This window comes from Nycticebus coucang, chromosome 10 (assembly GCF_027406575.1).
Source record: "Nycticebus coucang isolate mNycCou1 chromosome 10, mNycCou1.pri, whole genome shotgun sequence".
Taxonomy (NCBI): domain Eukaryota; kingdom Metazoa; phylum Chordata; class Mammalia; order Primates; family Lorisidae; genus Nycticebus; species Nycticebus coucang.
This window is the reverse complement of record NC_069789.1, coordinates 28665904-28690933: the sequence shown is the minus strand read 5'-3', so window position 1 is coordinate 28690933 and position 25030 is coordinate 28665904. Positions and strand designations below refer to the sequence as shown.

Below are 25030 nucleotides of genomic sequence, written 5' to 3'. Positions count from 1 at the left end.
ACCCCCAAGGTGGGCTGCTTTGTTGTCAGGGAACACTTATGGCCTTCCTGGGAAGTCTGGCAAGAGCTTTAGGATCCCAGGGACTGAATTTTGAGGAAACTAACAGGCCCGGATTGAGGGCCAAGAAGTCAGGAAGACAAGATCAGATCTCCTTTCATTTAGCCAGTGGCCTACTGTTCAAGAAAACACATGCACAGTAAATCCAACATGTATTCTCTGTATCCTACTACCACAGCACCACCTGGTGTCCAAGAAATATATTGCAACACATGCATATTGTTTTACATTTTTTATTTCTTTTCTCAATAATTTTTCTTTAGATTTTCTTTTTTTCCCCTCTTTTTTTTTGGTTATGGTTTTATTTTAAAATTTTACTTTGTTCCATAGCAAAGGCTTCTCCCTTTTTGTTATAGTTTGACAGCCCCTTTTCTTCTTCTTTTTTAATTTCTCTCTTTTGGTAGAGATTTTTCTACTTTTCTCAGCTTTCTCACATACATTTCTTATAGGATAGCAAAGGCACCTTTCTTTTTCTCTTTATGTTATACAATTATATTTTTACTTTAAAAAGTCTATTATTATTATTTTTTATTTTTCTCTTCTCTGAGAGTTAGGGAGTCACAGCATTGGTCTGGCTGAGGGGTCCAAACAAACATTGGGCTGGCTCAAGGAAGCCACAAGCTCATGATCTTGGGTGTCTTTCTAGCTTTGGGCTTTGGAAAGAAGTTATTGGTATGTTTGCATTCTGATATACTGCTGATTTCTTTCTGTATTTGGCAGAGATAGGGTCTTTCTTTTGCCCAAGCTGGTAAGGAGCACTTGCCTTCCAGGGACTCAATCTGCTGGGTCTTCCAAAGTCCTAGAGCTGTGGGTGTGGTTAAAACACTCTGGCTAACACCACTATTTCTCCTGTTGGTCTCTCTCTGTCTTACTATCCTTTTTCTGCCCTTTTTATTCATTCTTTCCTTCCACCTCTCTTCTTTTCTTTTTACTCTTTATTTTTTTATTTTATTTCTCCCTTTTCATTCTTTACCATTACCTGCCTTTTGGCCTTATACCAAAAGGGCACTGGAACACCTAAGCTCTGAGACAAGGTAATTTAAAGTGAAGGAGGTAGTGAGAAGGAAAAAGAGGGGGAAGCCAGTGAACAAGTAGAAAGCACACAAGAGAAGAAACTGGCACCTGTGGCTCAGTGAGTAGTGTGCCAGCCCCATATACTGAGGGTGGTGAGTTGAAACATGGCCCAGCCGAACTGCAACAAAAAAATAGCCAGGCATTGTGGCAGGCGCCTGTAGTCCCAGCTACTGGGGAGGCCAAAGCAAGAGAATTGCCTAAGCCTAAGAACTGGAGGTTGCTGTGAATTGTGTGATGCCATGGCACTCTACCAAGGGTAATAAAGTGAGACTCTTCTCTACAAAAAAAAAAAAAAAAAAAATTCTGGTAATGTGAAAAACCAGAATAGAACACTCCTCGCCCACCCCAGGGATCATGAGGTAGCTACTGCACAGGATTCCACCTATAAAGGATTAATGGAAATGACAAAAAGGGAATTTACATTTTATTTTTTTTTTTAAGAAAGGGAATTTAAAATATGAGTGGCAAAAACAATACAGTGAATTGATGGGAAAGTAGAATAAAGGAACCAAAAAATGGACAAAAGATATGAAGAATATAGAAAGGCTATGGCAGAGCTTAAGGACTTAAAGGAGTCAATCAGGGAACTTAAAGAAGCAGCAGATAGCATCAATAACAGATTAGATCATGGAAAAGAAAAATCTCAGAGATCAAGGATAAAGCTCTTTAACTAACCCAAGCAGTTAAAGAGGCAGAAAAGAAGAGAGAGAAAGCAGACTATTCACTGAGAGAATTATGAAGTATTTAACCATATGAATTATAGGTATTCTTGAAGTAGAAGAAGAATACCTCAAAGGAATGGAAGCCCTACTGTAGTATCCCAAGTATCGCTAAAGACTTCAAGACACTCCTTTTATTTATTATTATTTTTTATTTTTTTGAGACAGAGTCTCACTATGTCACCCTTAGTAGAGAGCTGTGGCATCACAGCTCACAGCAACCTCAAACTCTTGGGCTGAAGCAATTCTCTTGCCTCAGCCTCTCATGTACCTGGGACTATGGGTGCCAGCCACAATGCCCGGCTATTTTTGTTGTTGCAGTTGTCATTGTTGTTTAGCTGGCTTTGGCTGGGTTCAAACCTGCCACCTTTGGTGTATGTGGCTGGCACCATAACCACTGTGCTACAGGCACTGAGCCAAGACACTCCTTTTAGAGGGATACTGAACTCCAGGTCATTGCAACACAAATAGAGCATCTCCAAGACACATTGTAATGAACCTGTGCAAAGTCAAGACAAAAGATAGAATTCTGCAAGCAGCCAGGAGTAAATGACAATTCACCTACAGGGGCAGATTCATCAGGATGACAGCAGACTTCTCAGCTGAAACTTTCCAAGTGAGAAGAGAATGGTCAGCTACCTTTAATCTTCTTAAACAAAATGATTTTCAGCCCAGAATTCTGTATCCTGCTAAACTATGCTTCAAAGCTGATGAAGAAATCAAATGGTTTATTGATATGCAAACATTGAGGAAATTCACCACAACAAGACCAGCTCTACAGGCAATAATTAGACCAATTTTCCACATTGACCATCACAATGGACCACCAGCAAACCAAACACCCGCAAACTAAAGAACAAATTCTAGCTTCCACAATGGCACAAAGGTTAAAACTAAGCAACAGACTTTCACAAAATAAGATGAAGAGAACTCTATCACACTTATCAATTCTCTTAATAAATATTAATGGCTTGAATTCTGCACTGAAGAGGCACAGGCTGGCTGATTGGATAAAAAAGCATAAGCCGTCCATATACTGTCTCCAGGAAACGCACCTAACCTGAAAGACAAAACAAGACTCAAGGTAAAGGGTTGGAAAACAATATTCCAGGCAAATGGAAACTCAAAGAGGGGTTGCAATCTTATTTTTAGATACAAGTGGATTTAAAACAACTAAACTTAAGAAAGACAAGATGGTCACTCTATACTGGTCAAGGGAACTATACATAAAGGGGACATTTCAATTCTAAATCTTTATGTGCCTGACTTAAATGCACCCAGATTTATGAAACAGACATTGATTGATCTGAGCAATATAACGTCATAATAGCTGGGGATTTTAACACCCTGCTGGTTGAACTGGACAGATAATCTAAACAGTAACTAAACAAAGATACAAGGGACTTAAATGTGACCTTAGAACAAATGGGCTTAATGGACATGTACAAAACATACCATCCCAAAGTTAAGGAATATATGTTCCTCTTACCAGCTCATGGAACATACTCCAAAATAGATCATGTCCTAGGTCACAAATCAAACCTCAACAAAATTAAAAGAATTGAAATTATACCTTGCATCATCTCAGATCACAAGGCAATAAAGGTGGAATTCAACTCCAAAAAAAATTTTAATTCCCACACAAAAGCATGCAAATTAACCTTATGCTAAATGATGACTAGGTTAAGGAAGAGATAAAAGAAATTATTAAATTATTGGAACAACAATGAGGCTACAGTAGCCTTTGTACATGCCAATAACAGCCAAATCACGACACTAACAAAGATGTAATTCCCTTCACAGTAGCTTCAAAGAAAATGAAATGCCTAACAAAAGAAGTGAAGGAATTCTACAAAGATAATTATGAAACCCTAAGAAAAGAATTAGCTGATGACATTAACAAATGTAAGAACATATCATGCTCTTGTCTATGCTACCCAAAGCAATCTACAGATTCAATGCAATCCCCATCAAAGTATGATGTCAAACCAGCATCATATCTTATAGAACTAGAAAAAATGGTTCCTTGTTTTGTATGGAACCAGAAAAAAACCCATATAGCTACGGCAATTTTTAGTAATAAAAACAATACTGGAGGCATCACCCATCAGTCTTTAGGTTATATTACAAGTCCACAGTGATCAAAACAGCATGATATTGACACAAAAATAGAGATATAGACAAATGGAACTGAATAGAAAACCAAGAGATGAAACTAATCTCTTATAGCTATCTGATCTTTGATAAATCAAACAAAAAACTTATAATGGGGAAAAGAACCCCGATTCAATAAGCGGTGCTGGGAAAACTGGATAACAACCTGCAAAAGACTAAAACTGGACCTGCAACTTTCACCACTTATGGAAATTGACTTAAGATTTTTAAAAGATTTCAATTTAAGAAATAAAATGATAAAAATCCTAGAAGAAAGTGTAGGAAAAACTCTTGAGGATGTTGGCCTGGGGAAAGAGTTTATATGTGAAACTTAGTAAATGTGGAATGTAAATGTCTTAGCACAATAACTAAGAAAATGCCAAGAAGGCTATGATAACCAGTGTGATGAAAATGTGTCAAACGGTCTATGAAACCAGGGTATGGTGCCCCATGATCACATTAATGTACATAGCTATGATTTAATAATAATAAAAAGAGAAGACTTCCATGACAATTGCAACAACAAAAATAAACAAATGGAACTTAATTAAACTGAAAAGCTTCTGCACAGCTAAGGACACAATAATTGAAGCAAACAGACAACCTTCTGAATGGGAAAAGATATTTGCATGCTATGAATCTGAAAAAGGCTTGATAACTAAGATCTATAGAGAACTCAAATTAATCAACAAAGAAAGAGCAAACAATCCCATCTGTCACTGGGCAAGAGACATGAACAGAACTTTATCTGAGGACAGATGAATGCCTAACAAACATGTGAAAAAATGCTCATAGTCCCTAATCATCAGAGAAACACAAATCAAAACCACCCTGAGATAACACTTAACCCCGGTGAGAACAGCCCACATCACAAAGTCTGAAAGTTGTAGATGTTGGTGGGGGATTGGACTGGGGAACTCTTTTGCACTATTGGTGGTACTGCAAACTAATACAGCCTCTTTATTTTTATTTATATTCTTATTATTTATTTATTTTTATTAAATCATAACTGTGTACATTTATGGGGTACAATATGCTGATTCGATATACAATGTGTAATGCTTACTTCAAAATGATTAACATTACCATCATCTGACTTATTTATTGTGGTAAGACATTTATACTCTACTCTTAGTAGTTCTGAAATGTGCCATTGCATAGTGCCCAATATGTTAGGTCCCACCAAATATCCTTCCTCCTCCCACCAACCCTCCTCCCTTTCCTTCTGTCTCCTCTCCCCCCCTACTTTGTAGATTATAGTTGTGTTTTATCATTCATATAAATGTGTAAGTGATTGTATATTGGTTTCATAATAGTATTGAGTACATTGGATACTGCCCCCCCATTCTTGAGATACTTTACTAAAAGGAATATGTTTAAGTTCCATCCAGGTAAATGTAAAAGATGTAAAGTCTCCATCCTCTTCTCGGCTGCATACTATTCTATGGTATACATATACTGGTTTTTTTTTTTTTTTTTTTTTATACCAAATTTGTTAGTCCATTCATGGATGATGGATATTTGGGCTGCTTCCATGACTTGGCAATTATGAATGGGGCTGCAATAAACATTCTGGTGCAAATGTATTTGTTGTTAAATTATTTTACTTATTTATTTATTTTTTATTAAATCATAACTGTATACATTGATATGATCATGGGGCATCATACACTCGCTTCATAGACCATTTGACACATTTTTATCACAATGGTTAACATAGCCTTTCCGGCGTTATCTCAGTTACTGTGCCAAAACATTTACATTCTACATTTACCAAGTTTCGCAAATACCCCTGTAAGATGCACCACAGGTGTGATCCCACTGATCCCCCTCCCTCCACCCCTCCTCCCTTTCCCACTTCCCCCTATTGTTAGGTTGTAACTGGGTTATAGCTTTCATGTGAGAGCCCCAAATTAGTTTCGTAGTAGGGCTGAGTACATTGGACACTTTTCCTTCCATTCTTGAGATACTTTACTAAGAAGAATATGTTCCAGCTCCATCCATGTAAACATGAAAGAGGTAAAGTCTCCATCTTTCTTTAAGGCTGCATAATATTCCATGGTGTACATATACCACAATTTATTAATCCATTCGTGGATTGACGGGCACTTGGGCTTTTTCCATGACTTAGCAATTATGAATTGGGCTGCAATAAACATTCTGGTACAAATATCTTTGTTATTATGTGATTTTTGGTCTTCTGGGTATATACCTAGTAGAAGAATTATAGGATTGAATGGCAGGTCTAGTTTTAGATATCTAAGTGTTCTCTAAACATCTTTCCAAAAGGAATGTATTAATTTGCATTCCCACCAGCAGTGTAGAAGTGTTCCCTTTTCTCCACATCCACACCAGCATCTCTGGTCTTGGGATTTTGTGATATGGGCTAATCTTATGGGAGTTAGATAATATCTCAAAGTAGTTTTGATTTGCATTTCTCTGATGATTAAAGATGATGAGCATTTTTTCATATGTCTGTAGGCTGTGCTCCTGTCTTCTTCAGCCTGCAATGGGATCACTTGTTATTTTCTTGCTAATACGTTTGAGTTCTCTGTGGATTCTGGTTATTAAACCTTTGTCAGAGACATAACCTGCAAATATCTTCTCCCATTCTGAGGGCTGTTTGCTTGCTTTACTTACTGTGTTTTTGGCTGTGCAGAAACCTTTTTAGTTTGATCAGGTCCCAGTAGTGTATTTTTGAAGCTGCTTCAATTGCCCGGGGGGTCCTCCTCATAAAATATTTGCCAGACCGATTTCTTCAAGAGTTTTCCCTGCACTTTCTTCTAGTATTTTTATAGTTTCATGTCTTAAGTTTAAATCTATAATCCAGTGAGAGTCTATCTTAGTTAATGGTGAAAGGTGTGGGTCCAGTTTCAGTCTTCTACAGGTTTCTAGCCAGTTCACCCAGCACTATTTGTTAAATAGGGAATCTTTTCCCCACTGAATGTTTTTAATTGACTTGTCAAAGATCAAATAATAGTAAGTAGCTGGGTTCATCTCTTGGTTCTCTATTCTGTTCCGTACATCTACCTCTCTGTTTGTGTACCAATACCTTGCTGTTTTGATCACTATTGATTTATAGTATAGTCTGAGGTCTGGTAGCGTGATTCCTCCTGCTTCATTTTTATTTCTGAGTAATGTCTTGGCTATTTGAGGTTTTTATGATTCCATATAAAATGAAATATTATTTTTTCAAGGTCCTTAAAGTATGACAGTGGAGCTTTAATAGGGATTGCATTAAAGTTGTATATTGCTTTGGGTAGTATGGACATTTTAATAATGTTGATTCTTCCCAGCCATGAGCATGCAACATTTTCAGCTATTTCTTTTCTTAGAGTTTCCTAGTTCTCTTTATAGAGGTATTTCATGTCCTTTGTTGGATAAACACACAAATATTTCATCTTCTTTGGCACTACTGTGAATGGAATTGAGTCCTTAACTGTTTTTTTCAGCTTGAATATTGTTGGTATATATAAAGGCTACCGATTTATGAATGTTGATTTTGTAACCTGAGATGCCACGATATTCTTTGATCACTTCTAAGAGTTTTGTAGTAGAAACCCTGATGTTTTCCAGATATACAGTCATATCATCTGTGAAGAGTGAAAGTTTGATCTCTTCTGACCCTATATGGATACCCCTGATTGCCTTTTCTTCCCTAATTATGGTGGCTAAAACTTCCATTACAATGTTAAAGAGCAGTGGAGACAATGGGCAACCTTGTCTGGTTTGTGATCTGAGTGGAAATGATTTCAATTTAACTCCATTCAATACTATATTGGCTGTGGGTTTGCTGTAGATGGCCTCTATCAGTTTAAGAAATGTCCCTTCTATACCAATTTTCTTACGTGTTCTGATATTGAACAGATGTGGGATATTATCAGAAGCTTTTTCTGCATCAATTGAGAGAATCATATGGTCTTTGTTTTTTAATTTGTTTATGTGCTGAATCATTTTTATAGATTTATGTATATTGAACCAGCCTTGAGACCCTGGGATAAAACCGACTTGGTCATCATGTATAATTTTTTGATGTGTTGCTGGATTCTGTTTGCTAGGATCTTGTTGAATATTTTTGCATCAATATTCATTAGTTATATTGGTCTATAATTTTTTTTCTTGTTGGGTCTTTTCCTGGTTTGGGGATCAGGGTGATGTTTTCTTCATAGAACATGTTGGGTAGTATTCCTTCTTTCTCTATATTCTGGAACAGGTTGAGTAACGTAGGTACTAGTTCCTCTTTAAAGGCTTGGTAGAATTCTGACTTGAAGTTATCTGGTCACGGGCTTTTCTTCTTAGATTTTGTATGGTTGATGCTATTTCAGAACTTGATATAGGCATGTTCAACATTTCCACTTGATTCTGGCTAAGTCTTGGAAGGTGATATGCTTCCAAGTATTGGTCAATTTCCTTCAGATTTTCATATTTCTGAGAATAAAGTTTCCTGTAATATTCATTAAGGATTCTTTTTTTTAATTTCTGAGGTGTGTGTTGTTTCGTCTTTGTCATTTCTGATTGATGAAATTAGAGATTTTACTCTTCTTTTCCTGGTTAGGTTAGCCAAACGTTTATCTATTTTATTGACTTTTTCAAAAAACCAACTTTTTGATTTATTGATCCATTGTATAATTCTTTTGTTTTCAATTTCATTTAATTCTGCTCTAACTTTGGTTATTTTCTTTCTTCTACTGGTTGGAATGTTGGAACGTTCCAACATTCCAATGTTCCATCCCCAACCTTTGGGGTTGGAATGTTCTTCCTTTTCCAGTTGCTTGAGATGTCCCATTAAGTTTTTAACTTCCTGTCTTTCCGTTCTCTTGAGGAAGGCTTGCAGTGCTATAAATTTCCCTCTTAGGACTGCCTTTGCGGTATCCCAGAGGTTCTGATAATTTGTGACTTCATTGTCATTTTGTTCCAAAAATTTGGCAATTTCCTTCTTAATCTCATCTATGACCCAGCTCTCATTCAGCATAAGGTTATTTAACTTCCATGTTTTTGCATGAGTATGCTGATTCCTGTTACTGAGTTTGACTTTTATTCCATGGTGGTCCAAGAAGATGCAAGGAATAATTTCTATTCCTTTAAATTTACTGAGGTTAGACTTGTGATCTAAGTTGTGATCGATTTTGGAGTATGTTCTGTGGCTGATGAGATGTATGTGTATTCAGTTTTGTTGGGATGAAATGTTCTGTAGATGTCTGTTAAATCCAAATGTTGGATGGTTAGGTTTAAATCTAAAATATCTTTGCTGAGCTTCTTCTTGGAGGATCGATCCAACACTGCCAAAGGAGTGTTGAAATAACCAACTATTATGGAGCTGGAGGCAATCAAGTTGCTCATGTTTGTTGGAGGTTCTCTTATAAATTGAGGCGCATTTTGGTTGGGTGCATAAATATTAATAATTGAAATCTCATCACATTGAGTATTACCCTTAAGAAATATGAAGTGACCATTCTTATCCTTCCTTACTTTTGTTGGTTTAAAGCCTATTGTATTTGCAAATAGAATTGCAACACCTGCTTTTTTCTGATTTCCATTTGCCTGAAATATGGACAACCTTCTTTTCACCCTGAGTCTATATTTATCTCTTAAGGTAAGATGAGATTCTTGTAGGCAGCAGATATCTGGCCTGAGTTTTTGTATCCAGTCATCCAACCTGTGCCCTTTAGAGGACAGTTTAAGCCATTCACATTAATGGGGAATATTGATCAGTCTGGTAAAATTTTGTGTATTGAGTTTTTCAAAAGTCTAGTGGACATTTTTAATGCTTTTGCCACTGTGGAAGTTGGAATTTGATCAAAAGTTTCTGAGTGAGTTTACTTTTGTGGTAGAGAATTGGGCTGGTCATTATGGAGGATAGGTCTGAGAATATCCTGAAGAGCTGGTTTGGTTATGGCAAATTTCTTCTACATGTGAATGTAATTAAAGTATTCATTTTCTCCATCATAAATGAAACTCAGTTTTAGCTGGATACAGGATCTGGGGTTGAAAGTTATGCTGTTTTAGGACATTAAAAGTCGATCACCACCCTCTTATGGCTTGAAAAGTTTCAGCAGAGAGATCTGAAGTCATTCTAATATTCTTCCCTTTGTAGGTAATGATTTTCTTATGTCTGGGTGCTTTCAGAATTTTCTCCTTCATATTAACTTTAGTGAAGTTATTTATGATGTGCCTGGGGGATATCTTATTTGCATTGAGTCGGCTGTGGTTCTGAAACTATCTCCTATCTGAATTTCAGAATCTCTTGGCATGTCTGGAAAATTCTCTTTCATAATTTCATGGAGAAGAGCCTATGGGCCTTGCAAAGCTACTTCATTGCTTTCAGGGATTCCAATGAGGAAGATGTTAGCCTTCTTCGAATCATTTCAGAGCTCTCTGAGAGAATGATCCGGTTTTGCTCCACATTTCTCTTCCTTTTTGAGAGTTTGGGAGCATTCAAAAGCTTTGTCTTCAATGTCAGAAATCCTTTCTTCTGCTTGCTCCACTCTGTTACTGAGGGATTCTACTGTATTTTTCAGATCTTTGAGGGCTGCAAATTCTTGCTTCGATGTGTCAATGTCTTTGGTGGTTTTGTCTTTAAATTTGTTGAATTCTTGAGACAACTTTTGAATTTCTCCTCGAATTTCTAATTCCAACTTTTGAATTGCTCCTCGAATTTCTAATTCCAATTTTCCTCCATTCTATTAATCTTGTTTGCAATTCAAGTTCTGAATACGATTTTTGAGTTCTCAGCCATCTGTTTATGAATGGGATCTTCACTTACACCTGTCATATCTTTCCTTGTGGGGCGGGGGTTGACCTACTCTGTTTTTTTATGTTACCGGAGTTTTTTTTTGCTAATTCTGCCTCATGATTATTTTACACCATTTGACTAAGTGAGTGGATAAAGAAAAGTTGGGTTCGGGGCTCCAGGAGTAGTGATTAAGCAGCCCTTTGCCCAAAAGCTGGGACTGGTGTCTGTATCTTTCCCCTGGAGCTTTGCTGAGGACCTGTACAGTGCTGTGGCCTGAGTAACTGGGACCTGCTTGGTGTGGTGTGGCTAAGTGGCTCTGTCTTGTTTTCTGCTGGTCTCTGTCCGACCCTAGTGAAACAGTTACTCTGGATTGAAGTCTCAGCTGTGGAGAAATACTAGGAATTAAGTCACCCCCACAGGCAACAATTGGAAAAGGAAAATCAAACCTTCCTACAACCCCACACCCAGGGCACCACTTGGATAGTCCTCAGGCAATTGGCTTAGTTCAAAAGGTCCAAATCAATTGTCTCAGTCAGCACCTGTCTCAGGTGGGAGAGTTTAAAAGGTCTCTGGCAACTAGATCGCAGGGGTCTGCTGATAACTCAAATATGACTTGCTCTGGTGCTCCATGAGGTCAGGAGGACCCACCCAGCAAATAGATTAGTCTGGGAAGGTTGATGCCTCCTTCCCCACCTTACTCCTCTTTCACCCCCAGTCACTGATAACCTTGCAAGGCTGTGACCTAGTTGCCTCCAATGAGCAGATACTCCAGGGGTTTGCACCTGCCCAAATCACAAGGAAATCTATGTCTCCTCAGCCAGGCTGCTGCTCTGTGCCACTATTTGGCAGGGGGAGGTGAGGCCTTACAACCTTGGGTGCTTGATGAAGGCTGGGCTGTTCAATCAGTTCCAGCCCTGCCCCTGATTGATGTTACTGACAGAAAAGAACAACTTTGTGGAATTTGTTTCTGTCCTGGCTAAATTCCCCTGCAGAAGAGTAGCTGTTTTGGGTTCACAGAACCTGTGCCTCAGGCCCTGTCTTTGCTCCTGCAGGTTTGTATTCACAGCATCGTTAGCTGTCAGTTCTAGCCTCCTGCCCTCCTTTGTCTAGGCTGATGATCCCCTGGGGGCTGGGTGCATCTTACACTCAGTAAAGTGGTCCATCTGGGTCAGCCCCACCCTGGGAGTCAGCCAGCACTGTGTGTGCATTTTCTAGTCTCCGTGCTCCACCCAGGCCGGTACCGCCTCAAGCAAACTTTTTAATCACAGGGCCTGCATTTCCATCCCAGATCTGTTCTGCCAGTGGTTAGCACCTGAGAAGATGCCTGGCCTCTTCTGGTTGCCCAGAGAGCTGGGGATGTGACTCCAGAATATCCAGGGGTGAGCCCTATTATTGCCAAAACGGCTGCTGCTCTGCGCCTTGGGACACCACTGCTCCTGTGTGGTTCCCTCTCAGCTGACTGTCTTCTCCTCACTCCCATGCCACAGAATCAGCACTGGCCAGCAGCAGTTCAGGCCCTGTCCACACCTCTGGAGAAAACCCCCAAGAATCTGGACTCTGGGGGGAGAGGCCTCCAGACCTCAGAGTGAGAGTGGAGGGGAGTGCTGGGAGCTCAGAATTGCATGTAGAGAATATATATAGTTTTACACAGTTTTATGCCTGGCACGAGAGTGCCATGGCACCCTACTAGGGGAAGTAGGTCCAGGTTTTTAGAGGGTCTCTTGTGTGGAGTGTAATGGGAGGACTTTTGAACTCTGCTCGTTTGTTTATGGCGTACTCCGAGTCGAGTTTGTTTATGGGGGATTCCTGTCCACTTGGTGATAAATTTTGTACCTTTCATTTGTATCCTTGGGGTCGCAGCTCACCTCAGCAGGGTTGATGTGCGTTCTTGAACCTTCTCTCTTGCCACAGCTCTAATCTGCCAGGTTACTTGCTAAATTTCTGTCCTTTAATTCTCCTTCTGGATGAGAACCTCTGTGGAAAGCTGGCTTCAGTCAGCCATCTTGTCTCCTTCCCCCGTTTGCTAGGATCTTATTGAATATTTTTGAATTGATATTAATTAATGATATTGGTCTTCTTTTTCTGTTTTGGAAAAGGTTATGTAATGTACCTCTTTAAAGGTTTGGTAGAATTCTGATTTGAAGCCATCTGATCCCGGATTTTTCTTTCTTGGGAGATTTCATATAGTTGATGCTATTTCAATGCTTGATATAGGTCTATTCTAATTCTTTGTGGCTCAGTCTAGGAAGGTGATGTACTTCCAGTTATTGGTCCATTCCTTCCAGATTTTCATACTCCTGTGGTAGTCATTTAGGACTTTTTTGAATTTCTGTGGTATCTGTTGTTATTTCCCCTTTATTGTTTCTGATTGACAATATTAGAGATTTTACTTTTCTGTTTCTGGTTATGCTAGTCAAAGATTTATCAATTTTGTTAATATTTTCAAAAAACTAAGTTTTTGTTTCATTAATCTTATGAATAATTCTTTTGTTTTCAATTATATTTAATTCTGATCTAATTTTGGTTATTTCATTTCTTCTGCTCGGGTTGGGGTTGGAACGTTCTTCCTTTTCAAGTTGTTTAACATGACCCATTATGTTGTTGACTTCCTCTCTTTCTGTTTTCTTGATGAGGGCTTCCAAGCCTATAAATTTTCGTCTGAGTACTGCCTTTGCAGTATCCCACAGGTTTTTTTTTTTTTTTTTTTTTAAGAGACAGAGTCTTACTGTACCACCCTCGGGTAGAGTGCCGTGGCGTCACATGGCTCACAGCAACCTCTAACTCTTGGGCTTACGCGATTCTCTTGCCTCAGCCTCCTGAACAGCTGGGACTACAGGCGCCTGCCACAACGCCCGGCTTATCCCACAGGTTTTGATCATTTGTGTCTTCATTATCATTTTGTTCCAAAAATTTGGTGATTTCCTTCTTAATCTCATCTTTTATCCAGTTATCGTTCAGCATAAGGTTATTTAGTTTTCATGACTTTGTTTGAATATGATTTCTGTTGCTTTTGAGTTCAACTTTTATTCCATGATGGTCCAAGAAGATACAAGTAATAATATCTATTCTTTTAAATTTTCTGAGGTTAGATTTGTGTCTTAAGGTATGATCAATTTTGGAAGATGATCTGTGGGTTATGAGAAGAATGTATATTCAGTTTAAACAACATAAAATGTGCTGTAGATGTCTGTTAAGTCCATTTGTTCTAGGGTCAAGTTTAAGCCTATTCTTTGTTTAGTTTCTTCTTGGAAGATGTATCCAGAACTGCCACAAAGGTGTTAAAATCTCCAAATATTATAGTGCAAAAAGATATCAAGTTGTTTATATCTGTTAGGATTTGCTTTATAAATTGTGGAGCCTTCTGGCAGGGCACCTAAAGTAAATTATTGAAATCTCTTCATGTTGAGTGTTTCCCTTGAGAAATATGTAGTGCCATCCTTATCTTTCCTTATCTTCATTGGTTTAAAACCTATTGTGTCTGCAAATCCATTTGCCTGTATTATAGATGTCCATCCCTTCACCTTGAGTCTTTTTTATTCTTTGAGGTAAGATGAGTCTCTTGTATGCAACAGATACCTGGCCTGAGTTTTAGTATCCAGTCAGTCAACCTGTGCCTCTTTATAGGAGAATTTAAACGATTAAACAGAATTTAAACAGTAATAGAGAATTGATAGGCTAGTAGTTTTTTGTTGTCATGTTTTTCAAAGGTCCAGTGCATATTTTTAATCCTTTCACCATTGTGGAAGTTAAGATTTGTTCAATAAATTCTGGGTGAGTTTACTTTTGTAGTAGACTATTGTGCTGGTCATTATGGAAAATGGGTCTGAGAATATCCTGGCCAGCTGGGTTAGTTATAGTAAATTTCCTCAACACGTGTATGTGAGTAAAGTATTTTATTTCTCCATCACAAATGAAACTCAGTTTAGCTGGGTATAGGATCTGAGGCTGAAAGTTGTTTTGTTTTAGGAGATTGAAGGTTGATGATCATCCTTTTCTGGCTTGAACATTTTCGACTGAGAGCTTTGCAGTCATTCCAATAGTCTTCCTTTGTAGACAATGCTTTTCTTATGTCTGGATGCTTGCAGAATTTTCTCCTTCATATTAATATTAACTTTGGCAAAGTTAATTACAATGTGTCTAGGAGATGCTTTATTTGGGTTGAGTCTTGCTGGGGTTCTGAAACTGTCTACTATCTGAATTTCTGTATTTCTTGCCATGCTTGGAAAATTCTCCTCCATTATATCTTGGAGTGGAGCATCTGCGCCTTTAAGACCATCCTCTTCTCCTTCAGGAATTCTTACAAGACAAATGTTTGCTCCTTTGGAGTGGTCCCACAACTCTCTCAGGGAATGGTCAGTTTTTGCTCTCCACTTCTCTGCCTCTTTGAGCATTTAGGATTGTTCAAAGTTTTGTCTTCAATTTCTGAGATCCTTTCTTCTACCTGCTCAACTCTGTTACTTAGGGATTCTACTGTATTATGAAGCTGCTCCTCAAATGACTTTCTCATTTCATTGAGCTCTGCTATCTCTTTTCTCATTATGTCCATATCCTTGGTGATTTTGTGTTTGAATCATCGATTTCTTGAGACAACTTTTGAACTACTCTTTGGATTTCTATTTCCATCTTTTCCTACATTCTATTTATCTTACTTGCCGTCCATATTCTGAATTCTATTTCTGACATTTCAGCCATTTGTCTATGAATGGCATCTTATGTTTTATCTCCTTTGTCATTTTTTGGGGGAATTGATCTACTCTGATTATTCATGTTGCCAGAGTTCTTCCATTGGTTCCACCCTCTGAGTGTTTTCTGCAACTTGGCAATTAAAAATGGTAGGGTAAGATTGGATTGGGGGCCCTAGGAAGTAACATTAATTACTTAACCAATAAGCTGGGGCTTGGGATTGTGGCTTTTCCCCTATAGCCTTACAAAGGTCCCTTTCAGAGCTATAGCCTGAAGACCTGCTTAGTGAGAGAGCGCAAGCTGTTTCGGTTCTGAAATCAGCCACCTTTACCCTAATCTTACCCAGATCAAGAGTTCTAATAAGTTTGATACAGACAATACAATCACTGCTCAACAGGTAGAGTTCAAAGGGTATCCAATGACCTGATGGTAGAAATCCATAGACAGTCCATCCAGCAAACCCAAGGGGATAGAACATGGTGAGCCACTAATTCAGGAAAGATGTCTGGCCTCTGTCAGAAAAAAGACATCAGCAGCTTCACCCTTGAAAGTCTGAGCAGTGCCCAGCTCTAGAAAGTCCAAACCGACATCAGCAATTCTGCCCTTGAAAATATGAACCAGGAATTAGCAGCCTGCCCTGGAAAGTCCCAATGGGGTGTCAGTGGCTCTGCTTTTGAAAATCTAAACCAGGCATCATCACCCCACCCATGAAAGTCAGCCCAGGGCATCAGTGGCTGCACTTGAAAGTCCGAACCAGGTGTCAATACCCCCACTCCTGTGAAAGTGCTAACAGGGCATCAGCCCCCACTGCAAATGTTCAAATCAGGTGTTAGTGCCCCGCCCACAAAAGTCTGAATTGGGTGTCAGGCCACCGCCCTCCGCATATTGTAGTGATTGTTTCTCTCTCACAGTAGACCCTCTCTTCCTGCCGAATACAGCCACTTTAGAAGGAACTCTGCAGAGTCCTCAAAGAACTCAAATTAAACCTCCCATTTGACCCTGCAATCCCACTACTAGAAAAAAAATTATTTTATCATCAAGACATATGCACTAGAATGTTTATCACAGCTCAATTTACAATATTCAAGATGTGGAAACAACCTAAACACCCATCAACTCAGGAATGGATTAATAAGCTGTGGTATGTGTATGCCATTGAGTACTATTCAACTGTATGAAAAACTGGTGACTTTACATCTTTTGTATTAATGTAGATGGAGTTGAAACACATTGTTTTTAGTAAAGTATCACAAAAATGGAAACGCAAGTATCCAATGTACTTAATTTTAGCAAGTAAAAGCAAGTATCAAGAATGGAAAAGCAAGTATCCAATGTACTCAATTTTATTATGAAACCAGTAGATAATCTTACACATGCTCACATAGGAGAAAAACCTAATTCCATGCAAGTTGGGGGAGGAGGAATAGTGACAAGAGGGGGAGGGGAAATTGATGTGTTTCCACTTAAAGGGCACAAAGTATGGCACACTTTTTGGGTGTGGGACACAACTACAAGACAGACTCTACCTAGCAAATTCAAAAATTGTGACCTGGTTGTTTGTACTCTCACAATAACCTGAAGTAAAAAAAAGAACAGTAGATGTTGGCATAGATATAGTGCAAAGGGAACATCTGTACACTATTGGTGGGAATGTAAATTAGTACAACCTTTTTGGAGATCAGTATGGAGATTTTCTCAAAGAACTCAAAGTAGATCTACCATTCCTTCCTATAATCCTACTACTGTGTTATCTATCCAGAGGAAAAGAAGAATTGATATATAAAAAGATACCTGTACTTGTATGTTTATGGCAGGACAATTTATAATCACATAGATACAGAATCAAAGAATTCCATAAAATATTTTTTGCAGCAACTTGTATGGAACTGGAGGCCATTATCATAAGTGAAGCAACTTGGGAACAGAAAAACAAATGCCTCATGTTTTCACTTAGTTATTGGGAGCTAAACTATGGCTACAGAAGGGCACATGGAGTGGTGGTATAAGTCACTGGAGACTCACAAGGGAGGCGGGTGGGAGGGAGTGAAGGATTAAAAATGACCGATGGGGTATGATGTATACTACTTGGGTGGCAGGTACACCAAAAGCCCAGACTCCACCACTATACAATATATACTTGTAATTGAATTCAACTTTTATCTTGTAACCCTATTAAAATAAAACAGGAAGAAAAAAAAGAATGTATAGTGAAAATTTACAAATAATAATAAAATATCAGTACTTGTTATTGTAAATTCCAAGTAGCCAGTTAGATTCTCATAGAACACTTTCATTGATTTCTGCCAAACTCATATATCCATAGCCAGTCTTGGTTTGATGATGGAAATTTTACTCCAATCCCCTGACTTTTTTCCCAATAAATTTATTGTCATTAACAACAATGATAACAAAAAGGAGTCATTATCACTTGGTAAAGGGTCAGCCTGTTAGAATTCCTGTGAAGAAGTTAATTCACTAGGTTTGAGATTTGTTAGTCTTCTAATTTCCCTTGCTGATTACTTGCTATTCTATTGGCAATCTTTTGATTATGAAACGACTTTCCTGTTGCTTTACCTACAAAGAGAGAATGCACATGAAGAACAACTCAAATATCTTATTTCCTAGGAATCACATTTTTGTGGTAATCAAATTTGACTATAAGCTGCTTTAAGTTGGCTAGTAGGAGCTTGTTTCCTGGAGTGCACTACTGCTGGGAACATGGGTACAATATTTTTACCTCCCTAGGCAAAATATCTTTTTGCTCTAGATATTAACTATGGATTTTGTTTTTATCTAAGGCAGCAGAAACTTTTCTTTCCCAAACAAAATTTTAGGCAAACAGATCAAATAGAGCTCCTCAGGATCAATAGGGCCAGGCTTCCTGCTTGTTACTCTCCCTGCATAGCTTCTGAAGAATCTTTATGGAATCTGCAGATTTCATCACAGTTTGAGAAGTGTTGGTTTGGAGTGAATTGATAAACATCTGTACTCTATTATATATATTGATGAGTGCAACTGTTAACACAAAACCTAAAAGAATATTTCAAATGCAATCTCACTTTTTCCTCTAGAAGCTTATCAGTACTGAAATAAAAGAACTTCAACATTATTTATCTTAAACAACATGGGCATTTGATTCAATTTTTTAACTATAAGAGACATCACCTAAATTTGGGATTGTATTCAACCTCAGAATCATCAATCTTTATGATATATTGTCCTCTTTTCTGATAGACATCCTTCTTCAAAATTGCCTTTAAACCAGGAGTTAATGTTTCCAGCAGATTCTGAAAAACACAATAAAGAAAACAAGAACAATCACCTTAAAACCAATTGGCTGAAAAGACAGCATTCAAAAAATTTAAATCTTACCAAATATTGGGACTCCAGTGAAAGACAGTTCTAACAGAATTAAACATTGAAAACTCACTGTATGTACGTATATATGCATGTATATTGCATTATTTTTTCCTGATAGTTACCTGTCATTTAAAACTTGTAGTCTTTATGCTCAGTGCATACAAAATAGTTGTCAGCTGCATAAACATATAAAAATAAGGGATTAACCCACACTGCCCAAATACCTGTAAGAGGATACTTCCTCCTATTTTCATAGCATTTTCAATTTTTTTTGTGTAATTGCTATCCTCAATGGAGAGCTCCTGCAGCGTTGGTCCTACCATCTGACGGATCCAGTTGTATGCTTGCTTATGTGGGTCAATCACCAGTGGCCACCGCTGGCTATTCATGATGAAGATGGCATTCTCTGTTGAATGCTGACCAAGAGGCAGCCCTTGATTATGCCATCGGCCGATCTGGAATGAAACCATAAGGACTTTCACTATTTCATAAACTTCTTCACATCTTTAGCATCTTACAGGATCATAGCCCATGAGAGGGTCTTTATCTAACAAATGCAATCAATGTGACCTGGCTCTTTGGACCCTCAATGAATCCCCAACAATAAAAAGTATTTGCATCTATGAAGCCTGAAATAATAGTGAATTATAAAAATATAATAATACTTACTTTATATTGCACCTACCATCCACCAAATGTGCATTATCTAGTGAAATTACTATGACAATTCTTGTTTCTCAGTTGGGGGACTGAGGCTAAAGGAGGTTGGGTACCTGCAGATAGTCATACTCTCAGTATAAGAGGAAGAGCTATAATTTGACTTAGAAGCTGACGTCAAACCTGAAAAGCTTTTCACTCTTTACACCACTTCTCTTTTCCTGCCATTCCTATTTCATGGCAGTAAGCAACAGGTTGTGAGAAAAAGGCCAAGATGGCCCATAGAGGTAAGAGAAGGAATAGGACACCAGGAGACTTTCCAGCAAAATGCAGCAAGAGTTTCTCTGAGAGAAGCCAAAGATACTTTCCAGTTTTGGAACTGAGGAACAAGGTTTTGTTTTTTAAGTCTATGAAGAATTGCATGCTCTGGAATTCAACATACAAAAGAAAATTGGCAAGATGATAATGAAGAATCCTGAAAAGTACAAGTATCCCTGTTGGCTGGACTGTAGATTGCATTTGATTAGATGCAAAGAGGACAGAAATAAATGGCAATGTGGTGAGAGAAATACACCTGAGCCCAATAAGCAGAGTTTCTTTTTTCAAAAATGAATCATTCTCTCGACTTTAATGCTTTTCTTTATTTTATCTTTAGGAAGTATTTCTAAAAAATTATTTATAAAATAAAGTATTTATAGAAAATTATTTCTAAAAAATTTCTTTATTTTACCTTTAGGAAGTATTTCTAAAAAATATCGTTTAGTTTTGCCTATTTTAAACTGTACATAAATGGAATCTTAAATCTTATCTTGTATTTGACTTCATCCATTTGCTGGGTAGTGTTTATTCATTCTCATTGCTGTAGAGCATTTCACTTTATGAATATATCAAGATTTACTTATTCATTCTTCTATTGAGGGCACTTGGATTGTTTCGAGTTTTTGGCTGTTGTGAATAATGCTATAATGAACATCCTTTTATATGGCTATTGATCCCATTTTGTACATATTTCTTCTGGGTAAAAAACTAAGAGTGGAATGTTGGGTCATAAGGTATATATATTTTTAATATTAGCACCTAATATCAGTTTTCTAAGGTGATAGTAGCGTTTTTTATTCTTACCAGCAATTCTGAGAGTCTCTGTTACTCAAAATCCTTGTTAATACTTGATATTGTCAGTCTTTTCCATTTTAGTCTATCTGGCAATTGTGTTTTGGTATTTCATTTTGAGTTTTATTTACATTCTGGCAATGATCCCTTTAACAAGGTTAAGCACCTGGATATGTTTATTGGCTATTCAGATATTCTCTTTTGTAAGATGCTTATTCAAGGCTCTTGCCAATTTATCTACTGGGTTGTATGTCTTTTGCTTACTCACCTAGAGATACTCTGGGTGGGTCCTTTGTTGAATAGATGTATTATAAATATCCTCTTCTATTTGTCTTCTTGTCAGTGGCATCTTGATGAACAGAAGGTTTAAATTTTGATGTAATTACATTTATCAATTTTTTCTTTGTGGTTAGTCTTGTTTAAGAAATCTGTTTTCTTAATCTACAAGCATCCATAATTTTCTCCTAATGTATGCTTTATTAATTTGCCTTTCACATTTAGGTCCATAATCCAACTGCATTTGAATTTTTGTATGTGGCGGGAAGTAATGGTCAAGTTTTTTTTTTTTTTGTCATAAATCAAATGTCTTTGTATGGTTGGGATTGTTTCTGGGCTTTCGATTCTGCTCCATCAGTGTAGTTGTTTTTCCTTACAGTAGTATTTACATGGACAAACAATACTGCTCTCCCAATTACTGTCGGTTTAAATTAAATCTTGATATTTGATTATTAAGTCCCCTCCCACAACTTTATTGGCATTGTCTTGGACATTTTGGCTCTTTGCCTTTTATTACACCTTTTAGAATTAGCTTGTCAAGTTACATGCACATGCATACACACACAAGTATACGCACACACACACAAACACACACACCCTGTTTGGGATATTGATTGGGATTTCACTGGATCTATAGATCAATTTAGAAAGAATTGGCAACTTAGGATATTGGGTCTTCCAAGTAATGAATTTGATGTAACTCTTTATTTATTTACATTCCTTAAAATTTATCTGTTACTTATAGTTTTGTTACAGAATAAGTTTTGCACATCTTGTGCTTGATTAATTTTTATGCTCTGATAAATTGTATTTAAAACACTGTACACTGTTGTTTGTATTGAAAAGTGCAATTGTGTTTTATTTATTTTTTCAGTTCAAAGATTTTATTGTATAAAAAGTTCCACCAGTCAGTAAATTTAGAGGAAACTAAAAAAAAAAAAAAAAGAAAAAAAATCAAGATTTTAGGGCTCTTATTTTTGTTCTTTTGTAATTGTGTAAAACATGGGGAAAAAGCAGAATTTTAATGTGAAGACTTTTTTGCTATAATTATTAGTTTTAGAGGCATTGTTAGTTTAGTGTGCATGCAGAGTCCATTTTCTATATCTCTCCCCAAGTATCTTCCTTTTTTAATTAAAATATAACTATATACATTTATGGGGTACAATATGGAACGTGTAAATCAAACTGATTAACATAACCATAACCTCACTTATTTATTTTTTGTGATAAGACATTTATAGTTTTCTCTTAGTTATTTTGAAGTGTACCCTTTCATTGTGCACATGAGGTGAGATGTCACCAAATGCCCTCCTCTTACCAATAACCCTCTCACCTCTTTTGGTAGACTATATTTGTTTTTTATCATTTGTATGAATCTGTAAGTATTTATATATTGGTTCAATTATTGAGTACATTGGATTTTTTTTTTCCATTCTTGAGATATTTTACTAAGAAGGATATGTTCCAACTCCATCCATGTAAACATAAAAGATGTAAAGTCTCCATCCTCTTTTATGGCTGCATACTATTCCATGGTGTATGTATACCACAATTAGTTAATCCATTCATGGATTGATGGGCATTTGGGTTGCTTCCATTACTTGGAAATTATGATTTGGGTTGCAATAAACATTCTGGTGCAAATGTCTATGTGGTAAAATGATTTTTGTTCTTCTGGGTAAATACCTAGTAATGGAATTGTGGGATCAAATGGAAGGCCAACTTTTGATTCCTTAAGGACCCTCCATAACTTCTTTCCATAAAGGTTGTATTAGTTTGCAATCCCACTAGCACTGTAGAAGTATTCCCTTCTCTCCATCCACATCCATGCCAGCACCTACAGTTTTGGGGTTTGGTAGTGGGCTATTCTTACCGGGATTAGGTGATATGCCAAAGTGGTTTTGATTTACATTTCTCTGTTGATTAAAAATGATGAGCCTTCAGAAACTTATCTGAAGATGACAGACAAATGGCCAAACAAACACATGAAAAAATGCTCATCTTTTTGTGTGTGTGGGCGGGGGGGGGGGGGCCAGGGCTGGCTTTGAACCCACCACCTCCAGTATGTGGGGCCAGCACCCTACTCTTTTGAGCCACAGGCACTGCCCGTGAGAATCAATTTTTATTAGTGGAGAGAGGTGTAGGTTCAGTTTTGGTCTTCTATAGGTTGCTAGCTAGTTCTCCCAGTACCATGTGTTAAATAAGGAATCTTTTCCCCAAAGAATGTTTTTGTTAGACTTACCAAAGATCAAATGACAGTACATGACTGGATTCATCTCTAGATTCTCTATTCTATTTCATATACCTACATCTCTATTTTTGTATAAGTAATCATGCTGTTTTGATCACTATAGATTTGTAGCATAACCTGAAGTCTGGTAGTGTGATGTTTCCAGTTTTGTTCTTATTTCTAATTATTGTATTGATTATTTGGGCTTTTTTTCCTGATTCCATATAAAATGAAGTATTATTTTTTCAAGTTCTTTAAAGTATGAAATTGGTGCTTTGATGGGGATTGAATTAAAACTGTAGATTGGGTAGTATGGAGCTTTTTTTTTTGTTTGTTTGTTTTGGAGAGAGTCTCAGTATGTCACCCTCAGTAGAATGCTATGGCATCACAGATCACAGCAACCTCAAACTCTTGGGCTCAAGTGATTCTCTAACCTCTGCCTCCCTTGTAGCTAGGACTACAGTGCAAGGCTATTTTTTTTTTTGTTGTTGTTGTTTGTTCAGCAGGCTCAGGCTGGAGTTGAATCCACCAGCCCTGGAGCATGTGGCTGGCACCCTAACCACTGAGCTATGGGTGCCAAGCCAGTATGGACATTTTAACAATGTTGATTCTTCCCAGCAATGAGCATGGTGTGTTTTTCCATTTGTTAACATCTTCAGATATTTCTTTTCTCAGGGTTTCATAATTGTCATTATAGAGATCTCTCACATCCTTTGTTAGATATATCCCCAGGTATTTCATCTTCTTTGGCACTACTGTAAAAGGAATAGAGTCCTTGATTATATTCTTGGCTTGACTATTGTTGGTATACATAAAAGCTACAGATTTTTAAGTATTGATTTTGTATCCCGAGACACTGCTATATTACTTGATCACTTCTAAGAGTTTTGTAGTTGAATCCCTGGGGTTTTCCAGTATAAGATCATGTCACAGACTTCTAGTACTATGTTGAATAACAGTGGCAACAATGGGCATCCTTGTCTAGTTCCACATCTGAGTGGTAATGTTTTGAATTTTACTCTAGTCTCCATGAGACTGACTATGGGTTTGCTGTAGATGGCCTCTATCAGTTTAAGAAATGTCCCTTCTATGCCTATTTTCTGAAGTATTCTAATCATAAAAGAATTCTGAATATTATCAAAAGCCTATCTGCAGCAATTGATAGAATCATAAGGTCTTTGTTTTTTATTTTATTTATGCGATGTGTTATATTTATAGACTTACATATGTTGAATTAACTTTATAACCCCGGGATAAAACCAACTTGATCATGGTGTGTAAGTTTTATTTATTTATTTATTTTTGAGACAGAGTCTAACTATGTTGCCCTTTGTAGGGTGCTGTGGCGTCACAGCTCACAGAAACCTCAAACTCTTGGGCTCAAGTGATTGTCTTGCCTCAGCCTCCCAAGTAGCTGGGACTATAGGAGCCCACCACAATGCTTGGCTATTTTTTGTTGTAGTTGTCATTGTTGTTTAGCTGGCCCAGGCTGGATTCAAATCCATCAGTCTTGGTGTATGAGGCTGGCACCTTAACCACTGTAATGCAGGCACTGAGCTGGTGTATAAGTTTTTTGCTGTGTCATTGGATTCTGTTCGCTAGGATCTTATTGAATATTTTTGCATTGATATTCATTAATGATATTGGTGTACAGTTTTTCTTTCCTTTTTTGGGTCCTTTCCTGGTTTGGGGATCAAGGTGATATTTTCTTCATAGAATGTGTTGGGGAGGATTCCTTCCTTTTGTATGTTTTGGAAAAGGTTATGTAATAGGTAGTAGTTCCTCTTTGAAGGTTTGGTAGTATTCTGCTGTGAAACTGTTCCTGGGCTTTTCTTTTTTGAGAGATTTTTGTATAGCTGATGGTATTTCAGTTCTTGACATAGGTATATTCAAAATTTCTAATTCTTTCTGGTGAGTTTATGAAGATGGCATACTTCCAGGTATTTGCCCATTTCCTCCACATATTCATATTTCTGA

At 37.5% G+C, this 25030-nt stretch overlaps 1 protein-coding gene across 1 annotated transcript in view; it reads right to left on the bottom strand.

The window, feature by feature from the left end:
* DNAH14 (dynein axonemal heavy chain 14) overlaps positions 1-25030 on the bottom strand; it is an 862921-nt gene that overhangs the window by 138153 nt on the left and 699738 nt on the right. Inside the window, 2 exon segments of the mRNA XM_053607548.1 lie at positions 18586-18707; positions 19005-19235. Of these exon segments, the coding sequence (XP_053463523.1) occupies positions 18586-18707; positions 19005-19235 (353 nt within the window).